At 42.4% G+C, this 24,234-nt stretch overlaps 2 protein-coding genes across 7 annotated transcripts in view; one reads left to right on the top strand and one right to left on the bottom strand.

The window, feature by feature from the left end:
* The window catches only part of LOC309601811 (mucosa-associated lymphoid tissue lymphoma translocation protein 1-like), a 38,476-nt gene extending 33,669 nt beyond the window's left edge, over positions 1-4,807 (bottom strand). For all 6 annotated transcript variants that reach the window (XM_082334955.1, XM_082334959.1, XM_082334956.1 and 3 more), the window contains exons 1-2: positions 4,621-4,807; positions 2,625-2,791 (exon numbers count right to left, since the gene is read on the bottom strand). In XM_082334955.1, the coding sequence (XP_082191081.1) occupies positions 2,625-2,791; positions 4,621-4,781 (328 nt within the window). In that variant the 5' untranslated portion in view covers positions 4,782-4,807. The remainder of the gene's footprint in view (positions 1-2,624; positions 2,792-4,620) is intronic.
* A 13,854-nt stretch (positions 4,808-18,661) lies between these two features.
* LOC309601485 (alpha-protein kinase 2-like) overlaps positions 18,662-24,234 on the top strand; it is a gene marked incomplete at both ends in the record, with an annotated part of 34,752 nt that continues 29,179 nt past the window's right edge. The window contains one exon of the mRNA XM_082334511.1: positions 18,662-20,152. Within this exon, the coding sequence (XP_082190637.1) occupies positions 18,662-20,152 (1,491 nt within the window). The remainder of the gene's footprint in view (positions 20,153-24,234) is intronic.

The raw sequence follows: 24,234 nt of genomic DNA, 5'->3' as shown, positions 1-24,234 counted from the left end.
AATGCAAAGCTCAAGTTTTACCATCGAGGACAGCGAATTGACATTTATGGTTACCAGACTTTGAAACACGCAGTGCAAATTAAGTGCTCATAATCTTAACTATAATCCAACTGTTATGTTCTTAACTTACACACTGCTAAACATTTTCAGTCATTTCTGGAAACTTGGTCTCAACTACTCACGTTCAGATTGAAGTGCCTAAACTGTTGCAGTAAGAGACCTGCCTGCAGAGGAAAAACACCTCTTTGCTCGTTTCACTCCCCACAACTCAGTGATGTTGCATAAGGACTAGACTAATACCAGAAATTGCGTATTAAGCTTTTTTTCCTTCTTAGCCTGGGAGAAAGCTCTTTGCATTTCATTCATTTCCAGCAAGTTCACAACATGACAAGATAAAAAAAGGGAAGAAAAGGGACAGAGAGGTGAATGAAGGAACAAGATGCCTAGGCTTTCTCGCTACCAAAAAGGAGAAGTTTTAAAGTTATCATCACTTTTTTTTTTGTGGCTTTATAGGAAGACGACCTTCTATGGAGTTAATGCAATGTGATAGGCAAGTCTCTAAGTTCTGAGAGACAAATAAGTCCTGGAACTTGGTTCTGGGAGTCTATGATTCTTCAAGAGATCCCTTGTATTGCTGCAAACAAAGCGATGTCCCAGCTTGTAACAATACACCTCTGCCATAAAGGTACTGAGGTAGTATCACTGCCAAAACAGACCTCTAAGCAGCATCAGAACTGTACACTCATTAACCAGTACACTCAGAGGCTCACAAAGGTTTGTGTCTTTTTAACTGCATCTACTAAGCTGGTAGAAAACAGTCTAACAAACCAGTATGACAGCTATAGAGGTCTTGCATTAAACAATCCCATTCCTAAAGGAACTTGAGCAAAACTTAAGCCGTTTTTGGTGTATTAGAACAAATGGGCAGTTACGAATATGTACTTTGACTTCAAGCATCAACCACCCCATAACACTTAAACTCACTGCAAATATCATGGCCTACCACTTCTTTTCAAATAGTTGAAAATTATTTTTGACCTAAACTTTCTTCAAATACCCTTTGCTTTGGTTTATCTTGGTTCCAGTTTCACGGTCTGTATGAAGCTACTCAGTCCTCCTTAGAGGAGGCTGAATCCATTCCATCACAGATCATACTGTCCTGCAGGAGATTCATTTATAACAAGACCATCTCTGCAGTTCCAAGGGGTCTTGACACAAGTCCACTTACTGGCTTGTTCTCCTCAATACAAGGATATCTTTGCTATCTATCCAGTTCCCTAATTGATACCACTATCTCACAATTCTGCTATGTAGCAAGTTCCTGTTTTACCCAGGATTTAGACCTCATTATGTATTTCAAAACGTAACTTGACTGACAGCCACACAAAAATCCAATCAGTTCAATGGTGGTGATACTTGAGATAATCACAGATCAAGAAAGCACAACATTTTGCCTCTGTGCAGGCCCTCTGCAGTACATACGTGAACCAGGACCATTCTTGTTTTCAGTGCTCCCCCAGTAGCCACCACACAGAGAACAATAAAAAGGAACGAGAATTCATAGTGCAGGACAGCCTATGCCTCCACCTCAACTCTTGCCCCTATGAGCACGATCCACTCACACTGTTACAACACCAATTCCCCTCTCCCTGCCAAGCCTCCGGTGGTATACTTCCGCTAGACTAAGTGATCATGTAACACAATCACACCTCGTTCAACACACCATGGTTCTCCTAGTACAGTAAGAAGAAGCAGCAGCTTTAACTAGATGAAATGGCTGCAAAGCATTACTATAATTTACTTTAAAAATTCCAAGGTTCTCGTAACAATGGTTCTCAGCCCATGGCTTCTCTTCTCACACTGTCCAAAGAACAGGACAGCTATCAGCATAGCAAGGAGCTTGACAGTCTCATTTCCACTCCCCACTCTGAAGAGAAGCTTTTGCAACTTCCTAGTGGGCTGAATTTTACCACATCCTGAAGGAGGAGGACATAAAAAAGGGCCCTGGTTTTGTACTATAGCAAGAAGCACTTGGTCTACATGGTTTTACCTGTGCATTCCCTTGCATTGCCCCACTTCCTGGACTTTTTGTGAAGAAGCAAGTTTTGAATGTGTTAGCAGAAAATAATCTAGTTCTATCCTAAGTTAGTCTGTTTTTCTGTCCAATTAGCAAGTTGGACTGGATCCAATGTGCACCAGAACTGGCACTAATTGGACCCTTCCCCTTCAATTACAGTAAACTAGGAAATGCAGTTAACAAAACCTGTAGCCCAAACAGATGGCTGGCAACACTACTTGTCTTTCTAACTCAACCATTTCAGTTCTATGAGCATCTCCCGAAGGCATAGTTCGATACAGAACCCAAGACAGCAGAGGGAATAACAGCACCTGTCACATCCATGCAGCCAAGTCCAAGTCTACAACAACACTGCATTAAGCCTGCTTATGTACTTGGCTTACTTTTAATCTCAGAATCATATAAGCCAATTACTATGGTAATCATACGAACACCAAGTACTAGAATTCAAACACTATAGATGTTTTTACTTACTGTAGAAAACAAGCACTTCGGTGTTTCCAGTGTAAAACATACAGTTGTAGTGAAAGGACAAACCAGAACTGACCTGAATGGCTGAGACACTGAAGAGCCTCTGTATGCTCCAGGGCCTGCAAGAACTCCGCAAGCTCCACCACAGTGCAACCCCGATCTCCCAGCAGCTTCAGGAGACTCCAGCTTGGGCTTCCTTCTGGCTCCAGCACTTTGAGGGAGCACTGCTCTAAATCCAGAGGGCTACAAAATAATATGAGAAAGTCATGGCATAGACCTTCTTACTACTTTTTCCTCAGAAAGCAGCTGAATTAAAAATCACTTGTAGACAAACAAAACATTTAAAAAAAAATAGAGATGGGAAATTCCTAGCTGATTTTGACGTATTTGCAGTATTTCCTTCAAGTTTCAGGAGTTCAGAGGTTATACAGCAACACCTCCACAGACAGAAAGTGGTATTAGCGAGTTGCATGCTACAAAACAGGAGATGCTTGTACCTAACAATTCTGACCGAATGTATTAAGAAATCTTCTAATTTTCACTTTTTAAAGTCTGAGCAGAAAAACAAGTACAGCATCTTTCATTTTCATGTGCTTAATTCAGAAATGGTAAAGAGTGAGTCAGAACCTAACTTGAAAGTCCAGGAAGACTTTGATTTTCAGAGCAGTTGTTAAAACGAGTGACTGCTGCAGCTTAACCGATACAGACATCTACTGCTACAGTGGAGTCAACTGCTCCAATAAATTCATCTCCAGGTATAGACATGAATAGTTTTAAATTCTGGTGTTAAGTCTTCACGCGCTTTCAATCACAGCACACTAAAATAACACCGATAACAAGGAAATGAATACAGCTATGGAAAGGGAATGCGGGTTTATGTATTCCCGCTAAAAAGATTCATCAGTGCTTTTTCATTAAATCACAGTGCCATGCAAAGCTGGGGGCGAGATATTTTCACTGATCAAGTAGACCTCCGTAGCATTTTAATGGATAATACAGAGAAACAAAAATAGCCCCAGGCCCTACAGAGGGATCATATTGTAGTCCTCAGGTTCTATTTCCCTATATTAATAAATATAGTCATAATAGAGAAAGGACGCATCTTCATAATGTACATTCAGTGCTGCACTTGAAATGCCTCATTTTTTTGATATACTACCCTCCAAACAAAATTTTGAAAAGCCACAGGAAGTAAAACGATCAGGAAGCAATCTAGAGAACGTGACCTAGGAAGAAAGAGTTGAAGAAAATGAACGTGTTTACCCTAATAGAGACAACAGGAGCTACAGGGAACGGTCCGCGTTTTCCACGTTCCCTGTCTAGGACAAGCAGCCGGCTGCACGCGCACTGAGCAAAGCCAGGCGAGGTGCAAGGGGATGCTTCCAACCACAAAGGCGGCAAAGCAAAACCCAGGCTCGCGCCCCGCGACTTCTTCCCTGGAGGCCCGCGCGTGGGACCGAGCGCCCGCCTCCGAGGCGGGCTGCGCGCGCCCGACCCCGCCGGCCCAGCGCCCCAGCGCCGCGGCCCGGGTCAGCGGAGGCGCCCTGCCGCCGCCCACGCGCGGCACCGCCAGCGCAGGCTGGGTCCCGCGGCGCTGGGGCAGAAGCGGCACAGAACTGCAGCACTCACTCGGCTGCTGTTCTGCGCTCGAGTACAACCTGACAAGGGAGCTGGAACGCAAAGGCGGACCCGCAGCTGCTTCCCCCTCGCCGCCCCGCCGCTGGCTGCGGGACCGGTACCCGCGGCCGGCCGCATCGCTCGCGGTCCCGCGTGCTTTCAGCCACGGACGAGGCAGAGCCCGGCCTCGGGGAAGGCTCCGGGAGGCGCCCCGGGCCGCCGCCTCCCCCACCCTCGACCCCGCGGCGGCACCACGGCCTCAGCCTCCGCTCCACCAAGGCGCCCGGCCCCTCCGCCCGGGGCTGCGCCACCTCAGCCCCGCCGCTTCCCCGCCGCAGGAGCCCGCCCCCGCCGAGGCCCCTCCCGCCCCCCGCGCAGCCCCGGGCCGCGGGCCACCCCGCAGCCTCCGCCGCCGGCTGCCGCGCTCCCTGCCCGCTCCCGCAGGCCGCCCTCACCTCAGCCGGACCCTGCCGCGGCTCCCCGCTCGCTGCGCCAGGTCCCGCCAGCCCTTGCCCGGCGCTGCCCGGTCCAGCAGCTCGCTGAGCCTCCGGAGCAGCGGCTCCGCCAGGCGGCTGAGGGGCAGGGGCCCCGCCGCGCTCCGCACCGGCTCCGACATCGCCCCTCTGCGGCCTCCCCAGCGGCGGCCAGCCACGGCCCGCGCGGGGCGGCGCTCCCGCCCGGAAGGACGCGCCGGGCGCAGCCGCACGGTGCAGGGCAGCGCGGCACGGTGCAGCACAGCACGGTGCAGCGCGGCGAGGCGCGGTGCAGCTGTTTCCTCGCGCGCGGCGCCGGCTTCCCGCCCTCCCCTGAGGGGGCCGTCGCCATGTCTGTGCCTGGGAGGCCTGTGGCCCTTCGGAAGGAGGAGGTCTTCTCTCGGCCCGGGGCTGCGCTCTCCGGCGCTGCTGACAGCGTGAGGGAGCCGGTCAGGGTTTTGTTTTACCCGTTGTGAAATGGGGAGGTTGAGTGTCTGGCTTTGAGGCCCAGACCTGCTGCCAGCGTGGGCAGCTGGCGCTGAGAAGGCCAGGCATGGCCAGAGAGCTGGGAGCAGCTCTCCTCTGAGAGGGCGAGGAGTGGGGCGGGTGGATAAACTGGGCAAAAATGATTCAACAGTGGGGGCAGAGGTCTCACTTTGAGGAGAAACAGCTTTATCTAACCGCAGCCAACACAGCCACGAACTCTTCTCTGTGACACATACTCTCCCTCCAGCGTGCTGTCAGTTCCCAGACGAGCCAAGTGCCCGGCTTAAGGGGTCAGGTGCCTTGCATGTCTTTTAGTGAGGGAGAGGAGGTACTGCTTGGGAAGAGGCTCCCAAGGAGAGATGTTTCCATGACTGCTCTCCACCACTGCTAATGGACAGATGAGTGCGGCCGTGATCTAAGGGGAATTCTCATCTCTCTGGAATGACAACTTGCTCAAAGTGGACTGAAAGTGCCTTAGAAAGTAATTTTACTAAAATTTTTGATCAGTGATCAAGCATTCAAACGTGGCTGCCTGTATTTCTGCAGTATTTTTTTATGCGTCTGCAAGCTTGCCTTGCCTTCCCAGTGAGCAAACTGGAAGTCAGGTGGCTGCAGTAGCAGAGCATTGAGACCAAACTATAAGTATTGCTGTTCAGCAGAGTCTGTTGTCTCATAGGTTGCATTGCACTAGTCAAAACATCCTTTCATCTGCCTGCAGAGCAGATGGCAGTATAGCATCGCTTCTGTGGGATCCAGAATCTGAAAAACAAGCCATTTAACTTGAAGTTGTGTTGAGTGGGTTTTTCCTGCACCATTAACCAATAGTTTATTTCTCCTAATTTAGGTGCAAAACCAATCTGCTTGGCAAAATGGATACAGGTAAGACAGTGAATTTGACTTCCTGATGATACGTAGTTATTCACAGCTGTGTATGACTTAGGTGCTCAAAAATCCAGCAGCTGCCTTTCACCCACCTCAGCCTATGGTCTGTGCTTGCTGCGTGTCTTCCTACAGTGTCAAACAGTTAAACTACCTCAGGTTGAATATGGTTTTAAATCTTGGTCTCTCATTTCTTTGGGGATTATTTTGACTATTAGGCTATTATATAAAACATAGATATCCCTGCTGCTGTTCCTGAATGTGGGTGGTTGTAGGTGCTGTATTTATTGCTGAACACGCCAGTTTTCTATCTGGGTCTAGATAATACTGGGAGCAAGAAGTATTTAGCACTCTAGTATCTCATAACTGGTTTCAGTTGTGCTTTCAGCAAAATGCTCAAGAAAAAACTTGGCACAAAATGTGCTCCTCAGCCTTTTCTAGATCCCTTGAGCACAGAGCAGTTTGTGCAATTCATTCAAGTTCCTCCTGGGTGAGACTTAGCTTCTTGGGTAACAGGAGCGGGAATGCTTTCTTACTTCAGGATTCACTTATTTGCCTTTGAGGAACGTGAATTGTTAGTGAATTTCTATGTAGTGACTGTTAAAAGTTCACTATCCACCTTTGGTTTCCTCAACCTACTTGTTAGGGATTGCACATTTTCTCACGTTCAACAGAACTTTTGTGTGCTTAACTTCAAGCAAGCAAGAAATTCCCAACGTGTCTAGCAAAGCAGTTTAAGCACACTTAAGCATGTGCTTTAAAAAACAACCCCGTGCTTTATTATGAAAAGCTAAGGCCAACACTTCCTCTCTCTCAAGGCCATGAGAAAATTCCCGTGGACTTCTATGGAAGTAGGATGTGCCCTCTCATCACTGCCAACTCTCTCTCTCGCTCTGTCTGGCTGAGGTTTTCTCAGGAAGAGCCATCTGCTGCATGTAATGAAATAGTCTCTCTTAAAAGTCAAACTGTTCTGTGATTAGACTCACTATACTAAGGTCACACTAGCAAAACAACGCTGAAGCTTTCAGCTAGCTTCTCAGCTCTTGAAACAACATGCATAAATTAAATGTCTTTTGTCTTGTTACACAGAGTCAAACCACAGGCCTGGCCCACTTCTAGAACTTAAAGAAAGAGCACTCAAGGGTAAGTGCGCATTTATGGTTTGAGGGGTCAAATTGTTTATGCTTTTAAAATTACTTGCCTAGTTTTTTCTCCTGTGTGCAAATAGAATGCGTATCATGAAAGATAAATAAAGAGGAGCAAGTTACTTTATTCTTAATGCACTACATGAATATAGTGATTTATACTGTTATTGAACAGGAAATATGATTTGTCATTTGCTTCTGCTAAAGTGTAGTCATTTTTGCTCATCTTGATAGATTTTTTTTTTTTTTAAAGTGTTGCATTTAGAAATCTGCTAAATGTTTCTGAAATTACACTCTGGTACTATTTGCACTGAGTTTCAGCAAGACAAACAAAATGGCAAAAATCATACAAAAGCAAGCTTCCTTCTCTAAAGAATGTGTAAGTGATACTAGGTATTCTGGAATATGCATTTTATTCTTTCTAAATATATGTTGCATGGCCTAATACTCATTAGGTAAAAATTTCCTCCGTTCCTGAGAAAAAAATCTCGTCACTTGGTAGCATGTAGACGATTATCAGGCTAGGTGCATGAATTGCTTACGCTGACAGTGTCAGATGCTTGACAAATGTTAAAAATAGATTAAGACAGATCAGTGTTAAGAGTTGTGCTGTGATTGCTTATTTTAATTACTCTATATTAAGGTCTTTGTTAGAGATATGCAGAGCCAGTCATTTAATCTTCTTACATTTAGCCAACAAATTATAGCTGTGGTGTTTCCTTTGTACTGTGGTGCTGTTTACAATGGGTAGTACACTAATATAAGAGCTGTGAAAAAGCCTCGGATGTGGAAAGTTGAAGAAACACAATATATCACAGTATGTTTGGCAAGGACATATTTTCCAGACATCTGCTTTTTGAACAGCCAAAACTTCGCTGATGTTTTTCTTATCCGAACCTTGTTAATACAATAGATATATGATAATTGGTTTAGATAATACAGTATTTTGCTAGTTTGATTTCTGACATTAGACGCTCTTTGACAAGTATGCCGCTCTAAACGTTTGATTTGGTTGCAGTGTCTTGGATTTATAGAAGAATAATATGGTTATAGTTATTGTTTGTGTTCCAGCATTAGGGATTTCAGACAGAACTGAGTCAGGCAGAACTACTATGAGGTGCAGAAACAAATAGAAAATGCAGTTGTAAATCCTTGCGTGCGTGGGTTGTCACTACTCTTGCCCCATCAAATGTTAGACTCTATAGTAAGAAAACTGTTGTATAAATGCTATAAATAGCCCTATTGTAAATAGAATTCACAAAGTTATAATTGAATTCTAGAATTCCAGTTTCTGTTGTCTTGGAAATTGTAACTTTTACGAGGTAACAACGTTTAAGAATGTAGCCATGATCACAACACTTTTGGAGAATGTTTTAATGGCTGCCTGGCACAATCACTTTGGAAAGCTTGTATAGACTCGGAGTGGAGGAAAGAGGATTCATGTGGAATTTGATTCCATCAGTACTGGTGGATGCACGGAAAAACAAAGATTCACAGAAACATGCCAATGTTGATGAAACTTTTAAAGGAAAACTTTTATTAAAAGCTTTGATTTCTGTTAAAGGAAAAGTTTAAAAAGAGAACATGAAAATAAGCATTTAAATATGGCAAAACATGCATGGCAACCTTTTCAGAAAAAAAAAAGTTGCATGTTTCCTATTGTAAATATAAATATGTCATACGTATTTCCATACAGGGAATATACCTCATTTAAGAAATCTAAGTTGGTGTGTAAGGTCTGTGTTTATTGCATAACAGGAAAAGTCTATGTTTTGTTTTGGAAGAAGAAAAGTGCTAAACTTCTGGAATTTGCTACAAAATAAAAAATCTCTGTTGAGAGATGCCCGGGATGAGGAAGTGAAAAAATGTGTGTATTCCCAAATGCAAAACAATTGGCAGGCTGGGAATGGGGAGTGGATGGAATTATGGCTATTGATTTCTTAGAGGAACGTTGCAGCTATAGAAACCATATGCAAACTCTGTGCAAGAAAGTTAAGACATATTTGAGAAATACTTCCAGGGAGAATGGAAGGGGAATTAGCATTAACCTTGGAATGTAATTGCATTTAAGCAAGACACTAAGATTTCACAGACGACTAGATGACAGGGTGTGTATTATACATACGGTGCCATAGTTGGTCATTGTGGAAAGGATCTGTGAGGTTATTTGAGTGATTATGCCTATGATGTCTTTCTATCTCTGCAAACCAAGAGTCAGAGTCATAAAAACGCAAGCAACCCAAGAGTCGGGATCATAAAAACACAAGCTTTGTAAGCAGTAATATTTCATTTTAAGCTACATTTGCTATTCCAAGTTATTTGCTATGCAAGCTATTGCAGTAAATGTTATTCTTTCAGTTCTCATATACGTATGCTAGGAATCGCTATGACTTTCTGTCTGTGGTATGTGACTTTTCACATTTATTGACAGAAGTGCATATAAAGTCCTGTTTCCCTGAGCAGGACTGTAGAAATCAATGATTACATATAGAAGCCTTCTTGTGGCCAGCACTTCACCCCAAACTTTCCTGTTTATGTCTAGACTAAATCACCTTTGCGTTCCTCAGTACTTGATCATGCAGAGCGAGAACCTGGCCAGGCTGCGGCAGGACGGCGTTATATCCCGCATGCTTGTGTTTTCTGTCTATGCCAAATACAGGGCAAGGGAAGAAGAGTGTGTGTGCAGCACTCATTCCAGCACGACGCCGGCGTGAGGCAGGGGCATGGGTACAGACCCAGGCGGGGGGAAGTTCCACCTAGTCCTGCCTTTTAGGCACTGCCCCTTTAAGAATTTTCTTGGGATCATGTGGGTAGTGGAGATTCCTTTCTGCTTTTTTTGTTGTTTCCATTCTGCTTTTGCTGCTTTCTCTCCCTTTAATCAATATAATAACATCCTACTGTCCGTACCAGGTAGCTTTCTGGTTGCATCTGCATAGTATATCAGCATTTCTGTTCATTGTGAAGAAAGGTTTTGTGGTTATTTTGGTTTGGAGATTTTTCATGTTTATCTTAACTGAAGTCTAATCATATCCACCAACTTTCTTTGTGGTTAAGCTACCTGCCAATATAACGTCTTTAAAAAGGAATGTATGAAAATGTATATAGTATGCCCAGGCAAATGGAGAAGGAGCTATTGATAAATCCAAATTTAGTAGGATAGTCTAGGGGATAATAATTGTTTTTCAAAAGGGCAAATCCAGATCCCAAAGTTTGGCCTATGGAGTGGAGGTGATAGTAGGAAACTGCTGGCATTTGGGGAATTTGTTGTCTCAGACCAAGGATCTCAGAATAAACAATGAAGCACATAAGCAAATACTCCTGACTTTCTAAACAAGATCAGTCTGATAGAGAAGTGTTAAAAGAGTGGGTGAGCAGACTGTATTACGCATGCATCCACATCCTCCTCATATACACATATGTCCGCAGGAGGAAGGTTGTGCTTTCTGTGTGTTCAAGTCTTTCTCCAACCTCATTTAAAGTAGTGTAGTTCTGTTTTCTTATCACAGTGATGACATTCAGCACAGCTCTTTCTTTCCTACCAAAAAAGACGAGTCAGACAAAACCAAAAATCAGCGGTGACAAAGAAATAAAGAACTTCCTGGTACAGAGCTTGATCCTGATATAGGAGAAGTTCCCTCTGTCCCATGGAAACAGTTTCTAGTTCATAACTATTTCCCACATCTTTTGTCAGTCCTGGTTTTGAAACATACTTCTGTTATCACGTCTATCAGATTTAAAGTGGTCTTTGCAATATGATCTTTAAAGGTCCCTTCCAACCCAAAACATTCTGTGACTTTACATTAAGAGCAATAAGAACATCCAACAGGCCTATAGAGGCTAATCTGCTCAAATTCCTGTGCTCTGCAGGATGGTTTTTAATCCTGAACCTGTACTGTGACTGACTTCACCATGAAGGACTTTTACCTGCGTCTGTAAAATGTGCAAATCTGAATGGCTCCTTTGAAGCCAGGAGAATTCCACACAGGGTAGAGTTAAAATACCTGCTTTAGGACCTGGGCCTAAACCCAAGTTACTCGGAAGAGAGACTTTGGATCAAACTGGTGCTGTAGAGTCATCTGCTGGGTGTTTTTTTGTTTGTTTGTTGTTTTTGTGTGTTTTTTTTTTTTTTTTTTAATAAAAACTGCTGAGGTGTATACTAGCAATTGGCATCTACTCTGTTATTAGAAAAATAACTGCAATTCTTGATGTTTAATTAAGTAAATATACAAAAAAAGGCAGCAAACACTTTGAAACAAGTAATATGATTGCTATCAAGAGGAAACCTGTTTACTCCTTTTTTTTTAAATTGAACTTTTGACCCAGAGATAGAGTGTGTGATAAGTCATATATTTGTATTAGATATAATTATAAATGTAGTTATCTAAATATAATATAGTTACTCTCGGCTATACCCAAATAAATATAATTATCTAAATAATGCTTCTTCCTAGGTAATATGAGATAAATTATTGAGACGTTATTCACATGCATAATTTTGTTACTTAGTATGTGTTCTTTAATAATAAAAGAATAATTTATTTGAAATGTTACAGAGCTAGGGTTGGACTCTGCAACAGTTTTGTGCACAGCTTAAATACTTTTTCATTATATACAATATAAAAGCACCTTGCCTATGACACTTTACTTAATGTTCATGTTACTTAATTTTGCATTGAAGTTCATTTCATAAAATTTCAGTAGAAACTGTATGAAATGAATCTTTCTGCAAATTGTGACACTCACCAATTTTTTGGTTGTACTGCGTGTCCTCAAGAGGATGAGAGATTTACTGAGAAGCTGTGTAGAAGTCCTCCCTTGAAAGCTGCCCAGGAAGTCTGTAAGAACACAAATCTGCTCTGAACTGCAGTGCTTGAATTGTTGAATTGCTGGACTAATACTGATGTGCCTGAGAGAGCTACCGCTTCACCTGTCATCAAGCAGTGTTCAAAAACCACATCAGGACTTAAGAAATTAATGAGCTTTGGCTTGAAAATCACGTAGCTTAAAAAAATACGAACAGATATGCCTCTTTCTATTTTTCTTTTTATTTTAGGACATTTATTTTTCTTGTTTTCAAGGTTTTTTCTTTATTGTAGTGGCTGCTGGTTTAGAGATTTATTTTTCTGGAAACTGAAAATGGATATTTTCATGATGCACAGAACCTTCAAAAACACATGCTCAGATTTTTGATTAACACAGAGAATTAATGGGGAGTAGACTATTGGTTATAATCCTTTTGCAGAAACAACAGCAGGAAATACTCAATGATTCAACCACAAATTTTATATTATTCATAGGAATGGACTATAGAGAACTATATCTGCATTGCAGATGGACTTACACATTTGTAGGTTTGTGTGTAGAAGTTCAATGAAAGTTAATCCTTGACAAGTTAAGCAAAAGGGATCTGCCAGATTTTGTGTGGCCCCACAAGCGCGGGCAATGGCAGATGAGTTACTGAAGACGTGGTGTGTGTGATCTAAGGCTATTACAAACACACATTATTTATGGAGCTATCCATTTTCCTCGTGTTTTCAGGTATCCCAGATCCAGTGTCAACTTGGTATAAAGAGACCAAAATATTAGTTGATGGAAGGATATTTCTTAATATGCAACATAGGAGGATTATCAGTGTCATTCCTCCTGTGTGTTTAGCTAAGATAACCCTTTGTGTGGGCTAATGCAGGTTCTTCTTTCCCACTCCTTTGCGGTGATGTGGGTGTAAAGCGGGGCATTTGCAGAACATGTACAGCTGTACAGGGGTATTTATGCACCGATGTGGAGCTTTTAACAGACCTAGACAATGCTGTGGTTGTCAGAGCATGTTTACATGTATTAATTGTTGCAGTACTATACAAGGTTTAGGCATAGATCAGGTGCCTGTTGTGCCAGGCAGCACGTGAATACACAGAATGGTCCCTGCCCCAAAAAGCTGGTGCCGTAATGATAAGAAGAGAGACAATACATGGGTACAGACTGACAGGTCCTGTGAAAGAGTGGGAGGAGCAAGTGCATCTGAAAGGTAGGAATAAATCCTATAGAATAAGGGTGTGGGCTGAGCAGGACTGTACAGAGAACAGAGATTACATGATGAATAGATAGTAAATAAAAGAAAAAACTTCAGAGAGGTAGTGAAGGGGATTTTTTCCACTGACTCTAGAGGAAAGGAACCCCATAGAAAGACAAACATTTTCTCCTGGACTTGTAAAATGCATAAGCTTTCTGTAGAAATAACTTCTGTGAATGTAAAATTGCTTACAAAGGAAGATTTCCATTTTGATTATAACTAAATAAAGTAGAAAAAAAATGTGATGCAAGAGAGGAAAATTAATGGCTGCTTTTTAAGTTTGATCAAATTTGTATATTTTTGTCAGTTAAAAATTTTTTTGCTGACATTAGGATTAAGCCCACAGTTCCTTCCATTAGAAGCGGCTTTGGGTCCAAAGCCACCTGCAAAATGGCTATTACTAAAAATTAAACTCATTTAAACATTGTTCCTTCCGTGTTAAAGTGTAATTTTTCAAAAATGTTTTGGTCTCGGTTGGAATAAATGATCAAATATTAAACATTTTTTATTTTAAAAATACATTTCAGATTGGGAAAAATGTTGGCATTTTAATGAAAATAAGTTTGAACAATTAAAAATTTTATTTAGAATTGGAATTTCAGACAATTTTTTCACTATGAATAATTTTCACTATGAATAAGTTTTTCAAAACCAGTATGGAATTATGACAAAGTATGAATTTTAAATAAAAAGCATTTTTCCTGAAAATTTACTTGAATTTGTTTTATTACGTATTTTCCTTAGACAAATGTTGAGTGATTGTTTTAGCCATTTTGATGCTTTTTCTAGCCATTCGTTTGCATAATATAATTTGAAATAGATTGTTTCTCACAAACACTTCGATTATTTCCTGCCATAAAAGGGTCTTTACTGCCTGTTGCTGCCTTCTTAATCTGACCATTCCAGGTTTTCCTCAATTCTATATTTCTCCTAAATCATATCAGTGATTCTATATCCACATCATACCAATGATTCTATATCCAACCACAGTTCTCAGGTTACCGTTTTCCTGCTGCTGCCAGCTTCGTTTTCCCTTATCCTTATTTCCTAGGGCATTAAGCTTAGGCAACATCAGACCCTGGTGATATGCATACGGTTTTCTTCGTGGGAGTGGAGACAGACCTGAGAGAGGGGTGGAGGAAGGGGAAAGGGGAAGCCGACATGTCCGGGGATAGCGAAGGGGAAATTCAAATGGTAGCTGCTCAGCAGTGGTAATTTGTGACTGAGGAATGATCTGTCAAGATTATTGGGCAAGAAGGCCCAAGTGGAGAAGGGGTTAAGCTGCCTGGAAGCAGGAATGCCAGAGACCCAACTACTCCAGTAAGGGAGTGAAGTTTCCCCTGGGGAGGAGATAAGAAACAGCCACAGTATTGTCTCATAGCCGTCCCGCAGTGTGAGTGCTCAGGGGCCACCGTCGGGCAGCAGAGCTGGGCTGGGGGATGGACCGTGGCCTGGCTGAGGCGCCCGTGCAGCCGCTGAGGGACCGGTGCTGGTGCCAGCGTACGTAAGGAATGGGCTCCTGATGATCTTTGCAGACTCCTTGTAGAACCGCTTATGGCACTAGGACTCTACCAAATGTCTTGCTCATTAAGTATTTTTTTATTTCGTTTAAGCACAAATGCGTTTAATTCGCCTCAAGGTGTACCATAAAAATTCCCCAACAATCGCCATTGTTCTAATCAGTAGGAGATGGAAAATATGTTTACGGATCATTAGATAACCATAATAGGCACCTTTCTTGCCATTACCTGCTAAAACCTGGTGGTGTTAAGTTCTCCTACGTGGCTCTGCTTCACAGTCCTGTCATTAGCTAGTGCCTGATTCAGCAAGTAGCATCACTGGTTTCCAGAGCAAGGGTTGAGATAAGCAGCCAGAACACGGTTGTACATTTAAATGTTCTCATGTTGTCTTTTCACCAAATGTTCAAACCCCAGTTTATTAGGAATTGAGCTTATTCTCAGGTTACTAGTCAATAGCTGATGGTCAGTTACAATGATCTCCCATTCATCTTTCCTCAGTGAATTTCATTATGCACCTTCTATCACAAGTTTTCTTGAGGAGCTGAGAGGGTATTATGCTAACAGTTCTCTTTTCAATTTCTATCTAAATTTAATAATTGAAATTATGGTTTAATCTGATATCTTGTATTTTCTCCCCAGATTTAAAAAAAATAATGTCTTTCTATCTTGGGTGGAAAAACAGCATTTATTGCAGTTTTCCTCATGGGACGTTATTTTGCTTTAATTTCCATTGTTGGATCTGACAAAATGCACAGCAATCTAATCTAATTTTCATATCGAGACATCTGACAGCTCTTTTCCCCTCAATGTCAAAATGCAGCTGAACTAAGATAATGATAACTATAGCACAATTGCTTCAGTAAGGAGTATTCATGAGTCAGTCTGCATTAAAAAATGTTCCCAAGGCTCTTTTCAGCTGGGAAAATTACCATGCTTTTAAAATAGCTTATATCATCCAAAAAAGAGGAAAGAGGCATCTGGTCTTCTGAAAGCAAAGATGAAAGCAGATTTGAAAGAATGCAACAGAGAACATTAGGCAAATACATATTTAAGAGGAGATGGGTGAATGCTGGGGGGTAATTCAATGGCACTGTAATAAAATGGATGAGGAAAAGATTAATCGCTACTGCTCCATTTTTTTTTTTTTTCTGTTAAATATTTACATTTTTTAGAGTTGAATGGAAAGCAAAATGTGATCAGAGATCTGAAAGGCTGAAGATAATGGGATCCAATGCCTTTTTTTCTCCAGGCTCTTGTTGGACGCATGGTCTAGGTTGTAGTTCGAAGGTCTGCATGAAGCAAGCATAGAGTATTGGCCCAGGGCCAGTCGACTGGGGTCCAGATTATTTCAAACCACTACAGTATGCATTAACATCCTCTCAATATCCTCTTCTTGTCATCTTCAGCAGGGAAGCCCCTATGAAGGGAGATTTTGAACCAGACTGCTTCTCAGGCTCAAAGGTGGTAGTGCGAGGAAGCCTGCGCACCAGCTTCCTGCCCTGTACCTCCTGTGTGGATAACCTGAAACCTTCTGTACGTCAGCAACGCTGTATACAGCAATGCATGTTTCCCCCTCATAGTTTGTGCTGCGTAGCATCTCTAGCCACTGTGACCAGGCTGGCTTGCACTACTTTAAAGCTGTTTTGTCATCTTCTGTGTCTTCTGGCAACTTCCTGGCTACACCTCTGAGCTAACGATATACCTCTGGGGCACATCAGGCTGGCTCTTCATCCTTTCCTGTTGGCCTCCACTTCCTTGTGTGCTGGACCTTTGCCAATTTATTCCAAGACTAAATTGACAAAATGTTGCCTCTCTGCTGGCTTTTCACTGCCTCCTCCCGCTCCGCCTTCTTGTATCACAAATACTGAACCCTCTCCCCTCTCCTCTCCTCCCTTCATGCACTCCAGAGGCCCGGTGCTGACCCTGGTTGCCTGTTAGGAGGTGCCGAAGCCAGCGGCCTTATGGCAAGGCTGCTGCAGCTCCATGCCCGCAAGTCCAGCCAGTGAGGCCGAGCATGGGTCCTTTGTACGCACGTATGCGCATGTATACAACACACCTATATATTTTGTATGCTGGGAGAGGGTGCTGGGCTGGTTCCCCCATCAGGTGTTGTTCCTCTGCACTCCTTTGTGTGCGTGGGGTCAAACTGTTTATCGCACAACCTAACATTGTCCCTTCCAGTGTCCGTCCTGTTAACCACCTTCTCTTCCTGCTTTTTCTGTGCAAATGGTGTCTGTAGCAGGGTTTGCCCCAAGGAAATGAAAATACAGCTAGCTGCTTTGTGCTCTTTACACAAGAGGCAGATTCCAAGCAAGCCATGCAAGCCCCTTGCTATTTAGCCATTAAGTGCTAATCTGGCTCCCACATACTTTCTTACTAGATGACTTTGATCAGTGTCTGCAGTGGACTGTGACACGAAGCTGGGTGGTGACAGGTCCAATGACTGCTCTGCCTGTGGCCCTGCAGAGAGCAGAGAGAGGGTTATACAGTGCTTGAAAGGGCGTTGGGAAAGGTTGCTGTGCTAGGGTGCTAGTGGCTGGTGATCTTGCAGCCGGGAGAGAGACGTTAGCTAAAAAGGTCACAACGGGAGAAGCAGAGAGAAGGAAAAGGAGAATGAATAGAGGTGCCTTTAAATTGCTTCATCAGATTAGCAGGGTGGTAAGAAAGTTTTTCCTGCTGTTCTTCATGTCATACCAGTTCTGTGAATAAAAACGGGTCACCATTTTTCAGCGCTTTTAGTCTGGCATCCTTCATGAGTTCAAATCCACTTGAAACTCAGTTCTGCTACACTGCTTTCCCTGATGAGTGAATCCCTGGATTGTGGAAGAGTCCTGCTGTGATTAGCGTGGGTACTCCGTGGTGAAGAATGACCCAGAGTGCCTCTAGTAGTGTATAAAAACATCTCAAGTAGCTAAAATCCTAAGATTTGAGAATGCTTAGGAAACAAGGTTTTTTTACAAGAAGAGAGAGATGATTCCATATTTCTCTGGATTCAGCTAATGGAAGCCTTTTTGGTGTATTTCACTTTGGTTTTCTGTAAATTCTGCATTGCCACACCGTTTTGCTACTGCACAGCTGTTTGAAAGTAAGACTCAATATGAACAGGGAATTGAAGCTAACCAGCCTCATTTCGTTGTTCTCTCACCCCAGAAATTACAAATATCAAGCCAAAACACAATAGAATTGTGTTAAACAGAAATAGCCCTATAAAATCTAAACAGACTGATTGTTCCAGGTATTTCTGCAAACAGATTTTGGAATTTATATCTCTATGATGCCAATTCAAGCAATAGCCTACTGTTGTGCCAGTGTGACTACCAAAATAGCAGGTACTTGGTACCTGTAGAAATCATGCACGTGTGAAAATGTACATTGTCTGCAGATTACTATTTGCATTTAGAAATGTCTAAGCGACATGTGCTAAAGCCTATTTTGTGCTGCTACGTGTATGTGCAGGCATAGTTAAGAATTTCTTTTCCTAGTACAAATCGCTCCAGACAGTTACAATGTGTTTCCATTAAGTGCCATCGCATTGATAGGTTGGTTATAGTTACTGCTTTAATGTTTGATCTTGATTTTAAAATGACGATTTCTCTTTTTTGAAAATGCTTGCAACTGTGTGTCAATTGACCACCTTTTAGAAAATATGTAGACCCATTTTAGAAGTAATTTTAAACTTCAGGTTTCTTTTTTTTTGCAGGTGCACAGAGCAAGATCTGCACTTCATTGAACAGTACCTGGAAACAGTTTGACAGCTAGAATGACCTGCTGTTCAACTTGTGTTGGCCTGAAATCAGATACAAAACCCAAAACCTCTCCAGAATTTGTTGTTGAGCTAAATGACAATGTGGGAGACTTCAGGGTAAAATGAGCAGAACGAGAAACGTTTGGCACAACACAAGAGTTACCCCTATGAGGGTGACCCCATGTTAATTTCACCGGATTCTAACTCTTCAAAAATCAGTGGTTTACTGCTTGAGAAGCTCAGAAAAGCAGAAGTATTGTCCCCGTTTGAGAAATCCCACAGACACTTGCCTAACATGGAAGACAACATGGATGTAAAAAATGTATTTAAAACCCAGGAAAATATTTCCTGCCTAAGGGATTTTTCAGAGAATGGTGACGACCTAATTCATTTTAACAGCATGGTCAGTGTCGCTGCTGGAAAAGCAGAGAAATACTGCAGCAGACAGGTGCATTCCCGCCCTTCAAATGTAATCACTTATCGCACAGACAACTGTTGCCTTAACACGGAAGACTCTGTATCTGGTCAGTCTCTGGCAGATGTCCAGGCATGTAAAAAGACTGGGCTCAGTAGACCTCTAAACATGAACGCCCTGTTCAGCGAGCAGGCAGATACTCCCATAGTAAATCACAATTATTTTGTAAAAGATGATTCTGAAAATTCTGCCACTATTCTGGATATTTGTGCAGAGAAAATTCCAAGCCTAAGTGATGACATTTCTGATGATGACCTAGAGTATTTCGAATGTTCAGATGTGCTGACAGTGCATGAAAATGAAATCTGGAAAAAGAAATTACAATTTTTATTAGAAAGTGATGATGAAGGTGATTTAAAACTGAGTAAGGATTGTGATGGGTGTGCTTACTTCCTCAGTGAAATGCCTCGTCTGTTCCAAGTGTCAGATAACAGTACGCCTATGGATACCACCATTGGCTTCTGTGGTCATCACTCAAAATTCAAAGGAGTAAATGTAAGGAGAGACCCCTCTATGTACAGCCAGTCAACTTTGCAGACAGAGATGACTCTCACTGTTGGACACCACCGAGATAAAAGTACCAGTTTGAAAGACAAAGAAAAGTATAAAGTGCCTGTTGCATCTGCAGACATTGAAAATGACCATCCCAGAACTGAAGAAAATAATGGAAGCGGCCACTCAGCAGCAGATTTCTCAGCTGACAAATCGAAGAACAAGGATAATGTACGTGCCGAGGTGGACTCCTCTACTAGTGGCGTAGGTGCTTTGACAAATCAGGCTTCAGAGACAATGACAGAAAACATCACGGACAAGGACTTGCTGGGTGAAAGCCCATTGCTGCTAGAGGAGGGGGGAGGAAATTTGCCGGAGGAAAACGCAAGGCAGGCTGTCTGTACTTTAACAGAAAGTCTAAGAAGAAACCTTTTAAAGTTGTTAAACCCTAAAGAGCTTTGCAGATATGTAAGTAATATAGGACAATCTTTCCAGACTGCAGCAGAGGTTAGGGAATCCAGTGCTCCGTTTCCCAGTCAGGAAGGTGTCATTTCAACACAAATCCCCGAGGAGACAGAAAGCTTGCAAATGCAGGCTGGTTTGTGTCATACCGAAGAGGCAGATAAAGACTGTCATTGGGAAAGGAAAAGGACCTGGGGCCTGTCTGAACAAAATCAGATGCCAAATGAAAACATCTCACCCAGGGTAAGTAAAGTGTTTATCATTTAATAGAAAGAGCTGCTCTACTGATTTGAATGCATTTTATTCCTGTTTGTCACAAAATAATGTAAAATTTAAATTAATTTGAAAGATACTATTCATGTACTTCTGAATGACAGCTACGGCTGGGAAGGAAATCTGGTTTTGAAAAAGGCCCAAATAAACCATAAGCTGTTCTAATTATAGAGTGAGACTGATAATAGTAAGAGGCACTAATGGGACTCTGGACAGCTGGATAGGGAAATCCGATATGTAGGCTATTGCACAGGTCTTACCAAAGTACTGTTCCTTTCAACCCAGAAAGTTTCTCAAATACCTATTGTGAGCAGAGAATGTTTTGATTTACTTTCTTTTCGGTTTATACTCAAAGAACAAAATTGTCATCCACTTATGGTGCTGGAAATCTAAAATCAACAGGGGTTTGCTCTGAATTTATAAAAAAGGGGAATTTAATCCAGAGAGTTCGTGTTACGGAGGTGAATGGAGCTTTGTTTTTTGAAAATGAAAGAATGGGAGAGCCAGATATTCCAGTTGAAATGTGAAAAAACAATGTTAAAAATAAAAAACCCAAAGTGGTACTCTCTGTGTACTTGCACGTTTTATGCTGTTGGTAGGAAATCAACTAGGGAAATCAGTGTAGTTGTACAGACTGATATGATCCTGCACCAGTTTTCATAAGTGGGAGAATTGGATCATACTTTTTATTTCACATAGTAAAGACTGAAGATACGTAAATGAGTATTAAATCATGAATAACCTTATTATCACCGACTTTACTGATTTGAAGGTGCATAGCTAATTGCACAGAAAAAAACATTTATGACAAATAAACACAAGCTTTTTCCAGTTCCACATGCTTTTCTTCATCTATATTATTTAAGCAAAAATGTCTCCCAGTTCTATGTAGTAGAGTGACTTTAATCTCACTACTGGAGTGTCTTAAGCAGTCAAAAATCACTGAATTCTTCTGCCTGAAAAACATCCATAGGTTTCTCTGGTTTTATAGTACATAAAATTCCAGTCACATTTTAACAGCACATAATGTTCTTATGATGAGGAATACTCCCCTATTGAAATTAACCTACTGAGAATTTTTTGACAGTATGTATCACCATGGTTTGCAAGAGGCATTGTTTCATTTTTTTCCAAGTGCAGTACAATAATTTAAATCCCAGAACCCGCTTAGCGAAGAGCAGCTGTTACATTACTGTAAGTGCCACGGCCGAATTTCAGATTGGCTAGTTAGACTCTTACTACCTGCAGTCAGTATGTATTTCTTCTGTTTGTGTGTCTGTGACCAAAACTTTACATTAGATAAAAATTAAATAGGAAAGAAGTATTGGTGTACACAAAAGGGCTAGAGATTAGCACAAATGAAACCCCTGGTTTTAAACATACATGAATGAAGATGAAATTTAGGTGTAGGTTCAAAATGATGTGGTCTTGAAAATGAGCCAAATGAAAGCATCCCATGTGGAAACTACTCTTTATAGCACAAGGAAAATGTGGACAGCTTCTCACAACTCCTATATAGTAAGCCAGAAGCTCCTCAGCAATCTGCTTGTGTAACCTAAGAAAGGCAAGAAAGAATTGACCTCCTATTGCTGCACATAGGTTTATGTAAAAGTGCCCTATGGTATTAGCTGGAGCCCAGCATTTGAGACCGCTCTGCCAGGAGCAAGGTGAGGGACTCATAGCAAAACCACAGCTGACCGCTTTTGAAGAGCGTTGTATTTTCCCTCTCCACGTGGTGAATCAGGTCTGCTGGGAGGTACATAGCAGCCAGAGCACCACAGCACTAATTACCCAAGGATTTACACTTCCCCGTAGTGCCAAGTTGCCTCTAACTGGACCAACGTTTGCAGTCTGTCTTGTGCAGCGACTGCTGTTCTGAGTGACTTCTCCTTCCATTAGATGGTCAAGGTGGGAGGCTCCTGACTCCTCTCATCACCTCATGGTCTAGCCCCAGGTGAAATTCTTTATTTATCTAATGCTTCAAAGCAGCTTAATTAATAATGGGTCCTAAAAGCCAACTGAGCCAGCTGTATGATATTACATACTGTACAGAGAGCCAGGAGGCTTCAAGTTTAGAGTGTGTCATTCAAGAGCGGGTCTCTGTTTAGCGTTCTGCCAGCACCCTCAGCACAAGGTACTGGTGTCACTCCTGAATTACAGAGACCATATCTATGGCCTGCCGAATGCCAGCGATGTTGGTGGAGTCCTGCTGGAACTGGCAGGTTCAGAGGGATTCCAGGGCATAAGCAAAATAATTAACGTTTACGCTGATACCCCAGGAAGAATGGCATGTAGTGTTTGTGTATTTCTAGAGCATTTTTTTTTTCTGCTGATTAGATGTACTGTTCATCCTGCCATTATTTGGTTTTTGCTCATGTCAGAACAAGCCTGTTCTCATAAAATTTGAGAAATACTTGGTTTGATCTTCCTGACATAAATTTATGTCACTTCTAGATAATTTAAAATTTTATTGTACAAAAAGGAGAGAAGCAGAACTGACAAGAGCTTCCAAGTAATTGGATAATCTGGTTGTGCACAAGACGTATTTTGTCTACCACGTCATACCTCTGCTTTGTTAGATTCCAGGGTAGCCTAAATTGCCAGGACTGCATAGGCCAATGAAGCTGTTCATCTCTTGGGCTACTGGCCCTGTTCAATAGGGTAGCTATCTGCTGTTGTGTGTGATGTCCTAGAAGCTGCCATGTGTAATGGAGAGCTGTGATTCAGTGTTTCATTGCTGGGGCACTCTTTAAGTTGAGAGCTCCCTGCTCTGCAGAAATGCAGGGGCTAGTCATGTGCACTGCACTCCAGCACTCATGAAGGAGAGGGCGTGTGCTGGGAGCAACACGCAGAAAGATGCGGGAAAAGGGTGGAAAGGTAAGAGGGGAGGAAAGAGTTGGGTTACACAACAAAGGAAGAGCAAAAGGAAACTGTTTGAAAGGGTGTCAGAACAGTTATGACGGGTTAGCTCAGCCCATGAGGAGTTAGACTGAAACCCAGCAAATGGTTTCAGGTAGGCCAATAAAAAGCTGTTGGATGGGAACTGGTTTAATGGCTGGCTTTGAATACAAAATGGGTGAGGACTTCTGTTCCTAAACAGTAATGAGTAAGAATTACTGTGCGTGCCCAACACATCATTTTCAATCAGCTTATAGTTGTTTCATTTTTCATTCAAATGTCTCTGCCTCTTGTCTCATTGGAGTGAATAGTTGCTGGAAAAAATGAAGGCTTTTTGGTTATCGGAGCTCAAAACCTAGTCAGTTATAATTTTTTTATGAGACATGTATTCTTGCTCCCTCTTGGTGCAGCTTGCCACCACTTACAGTACTTTTGCTGGAATTTTGAAAAAAGCAGTTTGCCTAAATCTGTTTCCTATGACAGAAGAAGCTGGGATCCAAATCTCCTCCAACGTTGAACCTTAGCAGAAATTAGGTCTCTCATTTCTCAAAGTTTTTCACTTCATTGGAAAGTTTTGCACTCTGTATAAAATACTCCAGTAGGCTTTGGGTGCAGAATAACTCTCCATCCAGTGGTTAGCGTGCTTTGTTTCTGAATATTCATACTATGTGCCACAGATCCAAAAGGAGAGTTTCAGAGGCTACACCTCATCCTTTCTAATAGGCTAGAGTGGTTGATACATTTGCTTGAAAAGGTGGTCTTGTCTCAGGCTTTTGCTCTGAGTCTGGCTGAGATGAGAGCTGAACATTCCCAGGGAACGGTCCGAGCTGAGCAGTGCGCTAAGGGGCAGGAGCAAACGCAGGAGTCCTAGTCTGAGTGACTGGAGCTCATGCAGGCTGTGATACCAACCCTGCTCATTCAATAGGATCCACCCTAGGGCTGGCGGATAACATCCCATTTTGTCACCTCTGTTACAGTTGGCTCCGGTCTTTCCTGGGAGACACACAAAAAACCCCATCTGTTGGAAAAGCCTCACCGCTTCAGAGCATGGACCCATGACAGCTGTGCATGGTCAGCCTATTGCTCTATGTTGTTGTCAAAGGCAGAGAACTCGCTTTCTGCCCTTTGAAATACTATAGTTCTTATTTACCGTC

Source organism: Platalea leucorodia, assembly GCF_965183815.1.
Source record: "Platalea leucorodia genome assembly, chromosome: W".
Taxonomy (NCBI): Eukaryota; Metazoa; Chordata; class Aves; order Pelecaniformes; family Threskiornithidae; genus Platalea; species Platalea leucorodia.
This window is presented reverse-complemented; position numbering and strand designations above follow the sequence as displayed.